The sequence below is a fragment of the Leucoraja erinacea genome, chromosome 7 (genome assembly GCF_028641065.1).
Source record: "Leucoraja erinacea ecotype New England chromosome 7, Leri_hhj_1, whole genome shotgun sequence".
Lineage (NCBI taxonomy): Eukaryota > Metazoa > Chordata > Chondrichthyes > Rajiformes > Rajidae > Leucoraja > Leucoraja erinaceus.
Window position 1 is genome coordinate 42,740,881 of NC_073383.1, and position 12,398 is coordinate 42,753,278.

General features: G+C 39.6%; 2 protein-coding genes across 2 annotated transcripts in view; both read right to left on the reverse strand.

The window, feature by feature from the left end:
* LOC129699142 (uncharacterized) overlaps positions 1 to 2,863 on the reverse strand; it is a 285,806-nt gene extending 282,943 nt beyond the window's left edge. The window contains exon 1 of the mRNA XM_055638811.1: positions 2,766 to 2,863. The gene's annotated coding sequence lies outside the window, so the exon portion shown is untranslated. The remainder of the gene's footprint in view (positions 1 to 2,765) is intronic.
* The window catches only part of LOC129698924 (uncharacterized), a 92,150-nt gene continuing 82,611 nt past the window's right edge, over positions 2,860 to 12,398 (reverse strand). The window contains exons 19-21 of the mRNA XM_055638369.1: positions 11,682 to 11,789; positions 8,240 to 8,359; positions 2,860 to 6,917 (exon numbers count right to left, since the gene is read on the reverse strand). Of these exons, the coding sequence (XP_055494344.1) occupies positions 6,738 to 6,917; positions 8,240 to 8,359; positions 11,682 to 11,789 (408 nt within the window). The 3' untranslated portion in view covers positions 2,860 to 6,737. The remainder of the gene's footprint in view (positions 6,918 to 8,239; positions 8,360 to 11,681; positions 11,790 to 12,398) is intronic.

Sequence of the window (12,398 nt, forward strand, 5' to 3'; positions counted from 1 at the left end):
AATTGCATGGCACTTGTAATACTCTATTTATAAATTTCCATTCCCAAAAATGCTAGTTCAACTCTACAATCAACTATAATGAATTGAGCCGGTAAATGAATTCTGAAACACACTGCATACTGCGAGTTGCAGTTAGAGAATCAAGTTCAGAAAGTCATTTAACTCATCATACACTTTCGTTGGCTTTTCAAACGAATGATCTAATTAATATTAATGCCATACTCCTTTCTAAACCATACAGGAATTTGAAAATTACCAATGATTTTACCTCTACCATAATTTCAAGAGAGAGCATTCAGATGAAAGTACCTTGCTGCAGTAAAAAAATCTTCCCATTCAGCTCAAATTTGTTTACTCATTAAATGAAAAATTAGGAGGGTAAATGGGGCAACGAAGTGACATTGGGAAGTAGGGTTTTTTTTTTTTTTAAATCGATTTATATGTATGTTAAAAGCAAGAGGGAAGATTGGGAAAGGGCATATCCACTCAAGGAGCAAATCTATGCCTAGAGGGAGAGGAAGTGAGCGAGGTACTAAATTAAATATTGGCATTCACAAATAGTAGGAGATAGAGGATAGTGAGCCAGGGAGGGGTATTTTGATATTAAAAGGATGGTGGCATTAGGTCTCTTGATAACCCTTAAGGTGGATAAGTCTACAAGGCTTTATAGTATCTATCCCAGGCTACTGAGGGAGGCAAGGGAGAAGATTGCTGAGGCCTTCACTGAGAGCTTTGTTCTATGTTTAGCATTAGGACAGGTGATAAAAGACTAGAAAATAACCAACATTGTTTAAGAAGGGCAACAGAGTTAACCAGAAAACTATAGGCTAGTGAACTTTACATAGGAGAGGGATATTATCAGAGAAGATTCCAAGGGAGAGCATACACTTGCATTAGTAAAAGCATGCACTTGATAGGGAAAATCGCCAAGACTATGTGCGGGGAAGGCCTTGTTTCACAAATATTATTTAATTTTTTGATGAAGTGAAGAAGTTGATTGATATGTGTAGACCAGTAGATGTTGTCTACGTGGACTTAAAGAATTTGACAAGGTCCTTCAGAGCAGGCAAGTCAAAAAGATTAAGTCACGCAGTGAGTTGACAAATTGGATACAAAACTGGCCTGGTCATTGAATTCAAAGGATAGAGGTGGATGGAATGTTTCTATCACAGGATGCCTGTGACAAAGATCCTTGTTGGGACTGTTGTTTGTGATATATATAAATTACCTGGAATAAAGTATAGGTGGTCTAATAACTAAATTTACAAACAAAACAAATTTGTGGGGAGTTATGGAAAATGAGGAAGGTTGTCAAATGATACAGCTGGACAGATCAATTGGAAATTTGGATGGAGAAATGGCAGATAGAGTTTAATCCGGATAAGTGTGAGGCATTCTGTTTTTGGGAGATCAAATGCTAGAGGAAATTATACAACATATAGGAGGACCTGTGGGAGTAATGATGTATAGAGGCATGTTGGCGTGAAAGTCCATAGCTCCCTGAAAGTGGATAGCGTAGAAAAGAGGGCATACAGCATGCTTGCCTACATCGGTTGGGCCATTATTTAAGTTGGCAAGATATGCTGCAGTTTTACAAAACTTTGGTTAGGCTGCATTTGTTGTATTGTGAACAGTTCTGGTCACCACAATTCAAGAAGGATGTGAAAGCTTTGGAGAGGAAGCAGAATATGTTTATCAGAATGTTGCCTGGATTGGAGAGAATTGACTATAACATGAGGTTACACACACTTTGTGTGTAGGAAGGAACTGCAGAAGCTGGTTTAAACGGAAGGTAAACCCAAAAAGCAAGAGTAACTCAGCGGGTCAGACAGCATATCTGGCGAAAAGAATAGGTAACGTTTTGGGTCAAAACCCTTTTTCAAACTGAGAGTCAGGGGCAAGGGACAGGAGAGAAATAGATGGCGATATAGACCAAATGAAAGATATGCAAAAAGTAACGGTGATCAAGGAAAGGTGGAGCCCACAATGGTCCATTGATGGCCGTGGGCTAGATGATAACGAGTTATACAGACAGTGAAACTCAACAGGATGACATGAAATTAGCACAATGACTAGGATAGGGGAGGGACAGAGAGAGAGTTGGATTACAAGGGTTCCTTGAAGTTAGAGAAATCAATATTCATGCTGCTGGGTTGTAAGCTGCCCAAGTGAAATAAGGCAGAAAGGTCAGTAAGGGAATGGGAAGAGGAATTAAAGTGTTTGGCAACCGGGAGATCACATAGACCAAGGCGGAATGAACAAAGGTGTTCAGTGAAATGATCGCCCAGTCTCTGCTTGTTCTTGCCGATATATAGGAGTCCACACCTGGAACAGCCGAATACAGTAGATGAGGTTTGAGGATGTCCAAGTGAACTTCGGCCTAATCTGAAAGGACATTCGGAGTCCCTAGACATAGTCGAGGGAGGAGGTATAGGAACAGGTGTTGCATCTCCTGCGGTTGCAGGGGAAGGTACCTGGGGAGGGCATGGTTTGGGTGGGAATGGATGAGTTAACCAGGTATTTGTAGAGGGAACGGTCGCAGAGGCTGAAACGAGATCCCATAGAAATTTATTAAATTATTGGAGCCATAGAAAGGCTAGATAGTTAGGATCATTATCCTAGGGTAGAAATTTCAAATAATAGAAGGCATAGGTTTGAGCAAAGAGGAGAGAAAATATAAAGGACATTTGTGAGGCACATTTAGTTTTTCAGGAAGAGGTAGGTGCGACACAGACACACACACACACACCTATTTATACACATACCTTGTAAGCGGATGTTACTGAGTTAGAATCAGCATCAGGAATAACGTTTTCTAAACTTGTACCAACTGTGGCTACTGGGGGAGCATTTGTTGATTGATTATTCTAGAAAAATATAGAGTTGATTGTCAGTAATAATACAAGAATAATAACTGTTGTAGTTTCTATACCCATGGATACAGCATTTGTAGGAGTCATTCATGCTTTGGCTAGTTACTGTTAGCATATTATATTATTATTTTGTCTAGATATTTCTAGCAGTATTATTTTGTACGCTTTTGATAAGTAGATGAATGTTACATATATAATACCAGGAGAGGGAGTGGCCAGATCAGACTGGAGCGGGCATGGAGAGAGAATACAATTCTTACCAGAAGAGAGGGAGAGAGTGAGAAAATGTAAATATACTGCTTGTATGAGAATAAGGAATACTTGGTATGAATCATCTCTGTTTGTACAACTACTTCAATAAAGAATTAATTAAACTGGAAATAAAGACGGGAGGATCTGTTTTCTTTATTGTTTGCTTACGATCACACCATCCTGCATGTGTAGTAATGGCAACGGAAAGATGGACATTGGAAAAGTTTGAAATTGCCATTACAGTATTTTTAATATCCATAAAGCTCCTACACTGATGGGAGCAGCCATGTACAATATAGTGCAAAAATCGAACTTCTGGAGGATCACAGGGTGCCACACAGTACCTGTGGAGTGGAAATAGACAATATTTTGGTTCAGGACTATTTTTCAATGTTGCCTGTCCATTTCCCACTGCAGACGCTGCCTGAATTCCTTCAGCAGTTTGTTTTTTTTTGCTTAAGATTCCATAATCTGTAGCCTCTTATATCTCCATGTACACATTTTCTGACTTTAGAACTGTTTGCCTTACTGATTGCAGCAATACATAGAGGTACCTACTAGAGAATGGGCTGTGCTGGACCTCCTGTTAGGAAATGAGTCAGGTCGGATGGCGGAGGTATGTGTTGGGGAGTACTTTGGGTCCAGTGATCACAATACCATTAGTTTCAATATAATTATGGAGAGGGTCAGAACTGGACCAAGGGTTGAGATTTTTGATTGGAGAAAGGCTAACTTTGAGGAGATGCGAAAGGATTTAAAAGGAGTGAATTGGGACATTTTTGTTTTATGGAAGGATGTAGAAGAGAAATGGATGACATTTAAAGATGAAATTTTGAGAGTACAGAATCTTTATGTCCATGTTCGGTTGAAAGGAAATAGTAATAATTGGAAAGAGCCATGGTTTTCAAGGGAAATTGGACACTTGGTTCGGAAAAAGAGGCAGCATGGAGTAAATGAGGTGCTTGAGGTGTATAAAGAATGTAAAAAGAATCTTAAGAAAGAAATTAGAAAAGCTAAAAGAAGATATGAGGTTGCTTTGGCAAATAAGGTGAAAGTTAATCCAAAGGGTTTCTACAGCTATATTAATAGCAAAAGGATAACGAGAGATAAAATTGATCCATTAGAGAGTCAGAGTGAACAGCTATCTGCAGAGCCAAAAGAGATGGGGGAGGTATTGAACAATTTATTTTCTTCGGTATTCACCAAGGAGAAGGATATTGAATTATGTGAGGTAAGGGAAACCAGTAGAGTAGCTATGGAAACTATGAGATTCAAAGAAGTACGGACACTTTTGAAAAATATAAAAGTGGATAAGTCTCCAGGTCCTGACAGGATATTCCCTAGGACATTGAGGGAAGTTAGTGTAGAAATAGCAGGGGCTATGACAGAAATATTTCAAATGAAACATTAGACACGGGAATGGTGCCGGAGGATTGGCGTACTGTGCATGTTGTTCCATTGTTTAAAAAGGGTTCTAAGAGTAAACCTAGCAATTATAGACCTGTTAGTTTGACGTCAGTGGTGGGCAATTTAATGGAAAGGATACTTAGAGATAATATATATAAGCATCTGGATAAACAGGGTCTGATTAGGAACAGTCAACATGGATTTGTGCCTGGAAGGTCATGTTTGACTAATCTTCTTGAATTTTTTGAAGAGGTTACTAGGGAAATTGATGAGGGTAAAGCGGTGGATGTTGTCTATATGGACTTCAGTAATGCCTTTGACAAGGTTCCACATGGATGGTTGGTTATGAAGGTTCAATTGTTGGGTATTAATGGTGGAGTAGCGAGATGGATTCAACAGTATGGTGGATGGCTGTTTGTCAGGTTGGTGGCCAGTGACCAGTGGGGTGCCTCAGGGATCTGTGTTGGGTCCACTGTTGTTTGTCATATACGTCAATGATCTGGATGATGGTGTGGTAAATTGCATTAGTAAGTATACATATGATACTAAGATAGGTGGTGTTGTGGATAATGAAGTAGATTTTCAAAGTCTACAGAGATATTTAGACCATTTGGAAGAGTGGGCTGAAAGATGGCAGATGGAGTTTAATGCTGATAAGTGTGAGGTGCTACATCTTGGCAGGACAAATCAAAATAGGACGTACATGGTAAATGGTAGCGAATTGAGGAATGTAGTTGAACAGAGGGATCTAGGAATAACTGCATAGTTCCCTGAAGGTAAAATCTCATGTAGATATTGTGGTAAAGAAAGCTTTTGGTGTGCTGGCCTTTATAAATCAGAGCATTGAGTATAGAAGTTGGGATGTAATGTTAAAATTGTACAAGGCATTGGTGAGGCCAATTCTGGAGTATACAATTTTGGTCACCAAATTGTAGGAAAGATGTCAACAAAATAGAGAAAGTACAGAGGAGATTTACTAGAATGTTGCTTGGGTTTCAGCAACTAAGTTACAGAGAAAGGTTGAACAAGTTAGGTCTTTATTCTTTGGGGCACAGAAGGTTAAGGGGGACTTGATAGAGGTCTTTAAAATGATGAGAGGGAAAGACAGAGTTGATGTGGATAAGCTTTTCCCACTGAGAGTAGGGAAGATTCAACAAGAGGACATGATTTGAGAATTAAGGGACAGAAGTTTAGGGGTAACATGAGGGGGAACTTCTTTACTCAGAGAGTGGTAGCTGTGTGGAATGAGCTTCCAGTGAAGGTGGTAGAGGCAGGTTCGATTTTATCATTTAAAAATAAATTGGATAGGTATATGGACGGGAAAGGAATGGAGGGTTATGGTCTGAATGCAGGTAGATAGGACTAGGGAAGAATAAGTGTTCGGCACGGACTAGAAGGGCCAAGAAGGCCTGTTTCTGTGCTGTAATTGTTATATGGTTATATATGATTCATCGATTATTTACAAGGACAACTTAATCTATTAAAGAAACCCAATTGTTAGCATCAAGCACACACAGATCAATTTGAAAACCATCCCTGAAGAGAATACATAACATGGAAAATCATACTTGCTTCTTCTGTATCTAAAATGTGCCACTTTCTAAATTTCAAACCAATCATACTTTCCACACAATATCTGCTGTGTCTATTCTATGGATAGTTTCTCAACACTCTAGATTGGATGTGACCTCTCAGTCCCAGACATGAGACAACAACACCAAGAAAATCTAGTTCCCCACATAAATCATCTTTAAAATTCTTTAACTAGATTTAGTTTCTTAGAAGCACAGTGATGATATTGAACCAGTGGAATGACTTTCTAACTAGTCAATTAAAGTCTTATGCAATTTTCTTCCTTCAGATCAAAGCACAGCTTTCTGGTGAAGATGGCCAGAGGAGGGCAAATTATTATTGGTCCCATTATTAGTACTATTATAGGCATTGGAATGATACAATAAGAGAAATCATAATTCTACGTTGAAGGGATTACCCACAAATTTGTGAACAATATTTCCACAATTGTAATTGGGTTTGGTTCTATAAAATCAGTAAAATCTACAACTCAATGGATTAAGATGCAAAATATCTCATCATTCATAAATTCTAAAATAATGCAGATTACATTGGCCACTGAAGACCTTCTTTCTGCTCTAATATAGAAAAAATTGCATCAATTTGGGTGCTTCAGTTTTGCGGTGGGATGTTTTATGAATAACTTCCTCCTCTTGTGTGGGATGGTATTCCCCTTTTGACAAACACTGTGATAACCTTAGAACTTGCCTCCAATACGGCTGTAAATGATGAAGTATCTTCAATGTTTATTGAACCAGTAAAATGTTGAGTAGATTTAATTAGGCGCTCTGTTAAGGAGATAGTACTGTCTTCCTGAATGTAAAGAGAAAGAGAAGTTGAGTGGTAAAACAGAAATCTATTGTTATAAATGACCATTGGGGTGGATATAACCGAGTACAAGGGGTAAACATGTCCAGCATTGTAAAAAGAGCCAATAAACATACACTAAACAGTAAAGGTAAACATAGACTGAGACAAGATTCAGTCCAACTGCCTAGCAGTTACTCCGTGAAACAACTAACTCAGTCCTTTGTTTCCGATATGAACGAACGCCTCGGGCGAAACTAATTTTATCCGCTATAACCAAAATCCATTTTAAAGAGTCCATCACAATGGGGGGTAGATTGTACTGTTGGAATTATAACTACTGTTATGTCTATTCTTAAAGATGAGAAACATTTACAAAATCACAGAAAGGCGAGCTATTACTAGGGTTTCTCAGCAGTTAAAACATTGCAAACAAAACTGTTTACCACTTAAATAATAAGGCTTAATAATGTTAACCTTTTAATGAAAGCTATTGTTTAAACCTTTATCAATTGAATCCCATTGTTTGCAAAAAGTATCTAGACTCAGTGACTGCAGTCTACAATATTCTGCTTGATTCAGATCTCTAAACTCACCACACAAGTTCTGTTCTTCAAATGACATTGAGACCACAGTATACCCAACTGGTGCTTTATTGACAAACATAGTGGACAGTGGGTAGCCTGCTGAAACAGGAAGGACCACTGAAGGTTTGCACACCGATAAGATTTTTTCACATCTCTCTGGGTTTCCGAGAACAGAAATGCTGCATTGATACATGCTAATCTATCCATTTTAGCCAGTGTTCAATCTTTTATCTTATTAAGTTCCTTGGCCACAGGATGATTGGGATTTTCCAGGATCCATCATATCACGTTGTGATGTGATCATCCGTCAACAATCCAAAATGTTAGAGATAAAGAGAGATAAGACTGCAGACCCCTCAGCCCATCAAATTGGCTCTAACAATCACTTGTTTACGCTAATCTTATATTAATCCAAATTTTACTTCTCCCATTATTCTCGTCAACTCACCTTAGATTCTGAAACACACCTACACATTGAGGGCATTTATAGTGGCCAGATAAAGTACTAACGTGCACATCTTTGAATTGCTTTAGGAAACTGGAGCACCCACAAAAAAACAATGTTATTAGTTTTCATAAATGAAAAATATGTGTGCTATGTATAATCATAACAGGTTTGCTGTAATTTACACCCAGTAATAACTGGAACACATCAGTGAATCCAGATGCTAAATACTTCTTCATTCTAAAATTCTACTGCATTATAGACCCAGGTCATTAAAGACTCACTGGATACATTACCTTGGAACTTGAAGATTCTATTGTGCTTGGGTATACCACACTTATTGGACTTGAGATAGATATTTGTTGATCACTGCTACCTTCTGTATCTATTACGGAACTTTTTCTTGATGGAACATCCTACATTCAAAAAGCTGAATGTTAATAATGAAAAAATAATAAATGCTGCAATAAATTTAGGACCTTCAACCAGTGCAAAGCCGGCTGCACAGGATAGAAGTTTCAAATTACAATCTAACGTTTGAGGTGGATAAGAATATTTCTTCTTGTTAATTTCCCACAGTTGTGAAGCTCATGAAAGAAACCTTGAAGCAAATTGAAGGATTAACCCTGAACGTGGATAATGCACAACATTTTTTAATAAATTACAATCCCCAGGTGACACAAAGGTATCATTCCTGAGAACTATATGTAAGACAATTTCTTCATGTCAGAAAAGTGTGCTTCCTATAGTAAGCCATGCCATTTTGCCTTGCATAAACTTAAGAGCCTGTCCCACTTGGGCGTCATTTGCGCATCACGCAGATAACGTGCGAAGATTTTGTACATCGCAAAATCCTGGGGCGCCGCGCGCGACCGCACGTCATGGCCTGTGTGACCATTCGTGCGTCGTGATGTCGCGTAAATGATAGGCAAATGATGCCCAAGTGGGACAGGCCCTTGACTCTAATTCTTTCATTTAATTGCATAATCACCCTAACATGACTGTGCAGCCAAATACCAATCCAACTTAATTTACAGGCTCGCAGACAACACCACTGGAGTGGGCTCGATATCAAATAATGAGACTGAGTACAGAAAGGAGATGGGGATCCTTGTAGTTCCAAGAAAACAACCTCTCTCTCAACATCAGCAAGACAAAGGAGATGGTGATTGACTTCAGGAAATGAAGCGGTACACATACCCCGGTATACATAGATGGTGCCAAAGTAGAGATGGTTGAAAGCTTCAAGTTCCCAGGAATATATATCACCAGCAATTTGTCCTGGTCCAGCCACATTAAAGCTATGTCCAAGAAAGCACACCACACCTATACTTCCTAAGGAAGGCTTAGGATGTTCAGCATGTCCTCAGCAACCATCATAACTTTTTACAGATGCACCGTGGAAAGCATTTTATTGGTTTGGGAACAGTTCCATCCAAGACTGCAAGTAATTGCAGAGAGTTGTGGACGCAGCTCATACTATCACACTCATTCTTTTCCCGGCACAGGGAAAACAATGACCTTGCATGAATTTTAATAAGTTATGGGGAGAGGCTAGGCAAGCTAGGAATCTACAATATTCCTTGGAGCTTAGGTGACTCTGGGGTAATGTGGTAGAGGGATATTAAAGTTCCAGCAACAAGGGTGAATACACAGTCAGGACTGGGTAATCAATATCAGGACTGGGGAATCAATAACTAGAGGGCTTAAGGTGAGTGGGGAAAGATTTAATAGAAATCCATGGGGCAACTTTTTCCCACAGATGATGATACATTTATGGAACAAGCTGCCAGAAAAAGAGGTTGTGGCAGGTGCAATAACAATTAAAAGACATTTGGATGGTTTAGAAGGATATGGGTAAAATGTGGGCATCGCTTATATGGGCATCTGCTCAGCATGGACAATTTGGGCTGAAAGGCCCATTTCCATGCTGTGAGTCTTTCTGTGCAGGAAGTACAAGTGCAGTGGCTTGAACTCTAGTTTTCAGGGCTAGACCAACACCTGCAGTCACGACAGCTCATTTGTGAGACTGAGAACTCCATGAATAGTGTTTTAAGAAGTTGGTGACACCACAGCTTAAGGGTGCGCAGGCAGAGAGAAAATGTGTGACAGCTAGGCAGTCGGGAAGTCGACACAGAATGCTGGAGTAACTCAGTGGGACAGGCAGCATCTCCAGAGAGAAGCAATGGGTGACGTTTTGGGTTGAGAGTCTTAGAAGAAGAGGTAGGGTGTGAGTATGGTATGAGTGCAGGCAGGTGGGACTAAGGGAAAAAAAAGTTGTTCGGCACGGACTTGTAGGGCCGAGATGGCCTGTTTCCGTGATGTAATTGTTATATGGTTATACGGGTGTCTAGGAGTCCCGAAATCCATTAAGCTCACTCACACATCTTTCCTTTTAGATGCTGATGAAGGCAATGTTCGTCAGGGGAGTGAAGCCAAATGGAGCATCCTCACAAAAGGCTCAGGTGAATGGGGATAGAAGAAGAGGAATGTGAGAATAGTGGTATTACGAGGAAAACTTGGCACTTCCATGGTTGTAGACATGACATCATCTCTGTTCTTCACAGGTACTAGGGTCAAGGATCTCACTAAATAGCCTGCAGAGCATCCTGAAGAAGAGAAATGGAAACTAAAGCTGTGGTCTGCGTTGGCACCAACAGGTCAAGTCACAGAGTCAAACAATATTCACCAGCTCTTCGGCCCATCTTATCCAATATTAATAATCATACTTATCTATACATTTACCTGCATTTGATCTATAGTCTTCTATAGGGTGGTACATATATGTAATGAGCTACCAGAGGAAGTGATTGCGGCAGATGCAATCACAAAGGTTGAGGGCTATGGGTCAAATGCGGGCAAATGCGCTTAGAAAGGCATTTTGGTTGATATAGACATGTTAGGCAGAAGGCCTGTCTTCCTACTATGTGACTATGTGACTATGCCGTGATGATTCAAGCACTTATCTAGATTCATCTTACACATTACGCGTACCTGCCTCCACCATCTCCACAGGTAGTGTGCTTCCGATTCTAACCACTCAATGTGTGAAAAAGAAACTTCCCTCATATCTCCTCCAAACCTCCTGCCTCTCACCTACAAGCTCCAATGCGGAAAATCATGAAGTGATTCACCTCTGTGTAAAATAATAATGCCAAGTATAATGATACCTCGTTCCATACATCCATTACTCTGTGAGAAAAACCTACCCCTCAAGTCCCCTTTGGATCTATCCCCTCACTTTCCTTTGGTCCATTTAGTTTTAGACTCTCTTACCTTGGATAAAATGCTGTTACAATCCACCATATCTGTGCCCCTCTAAATAAGGGTAGACAATTTAGGACAAGCTCAATTTCTTCACACTGTAGGTACATGGTAGTTCAGTCACTGATTGCATTCAGTAATATCAAATATCAGTAAACTTCAGGACTTTAAGGGGTTAGATCAAAAAGTAGCATTGTAGCAAAATATCAGCCAATTCTCTTGCAGAATGGCAGAGCGGTAAAGAGGAGCTAAATGGCCTACTCTTACTCATATATTCTTGCTTTCTTTAAAGGTTGGTATCTATTGAAGACAGCCCGGTTATCTCTGATTGTTTATGCTGGTGCTGCTGCCATAAAGAAAAGCATGAGATGTTGGAATGGTATGGCAGAACATTTCCACATCCATTTCCACTTCCTATCCTCTAGTCTCTTTGTGTATGGAATAATCCTATCCATGTTAACTTGTAAAACTTACCTGTTTACTTTTGGTAGTAGGGGATATATCATATTCTTCTTCAGACATTGCTTGGGGAAGTCTTTCATCTGGGATTTCATTTGTTGAATTTTTTTTTGATTCACTTACCTATATTTAGAGAGAGAAAACATGACTGATAATACAGTAGGAATAATAATTGATGCAATTTCTACTGGCATTGGTACAGAATTTTTAATACCTGTGGAATCACCAATACTAAACCTAGCAGGCAATTAAAATCTGAAGAAAATAGAACTGCTGGAACAACAGTGCAGAGCAGGAAATGGCAGCACATGGAGGGAATTGGACAGAAGTCCATCTCTTCATCTGCATTTAAAGCTGGTGTGTATTGTGTATACACTCATGCACTTTAAAGCATTGGAGACGAATTAATGCAACCTCCTCAAAATCCTTCAAATCTCCTGATGAAATAACCCTCGTCCTTGTCCCAGCCTACTCTTGTTCATATATTATTGCGTTCTTTAAAGATTGGTATCTATTGGAGACAGCCCGGTTATCTCTGATGGTTTATGCTGGTGCTGCTGCCAAGAAGAAGAAAAGCACGAGGTTTTGGAAACATAGAAACATAGAAAATAGGTGCAGGAGTAGGCCATTCGGCCCTTCGAGGTTTTGGAAACATAGAAACATAGAAAATAGGTGCAGGAGTAGGCCATTCGAATGTTTGGAAAACAACAAAACACGCAACAGACCTTGATG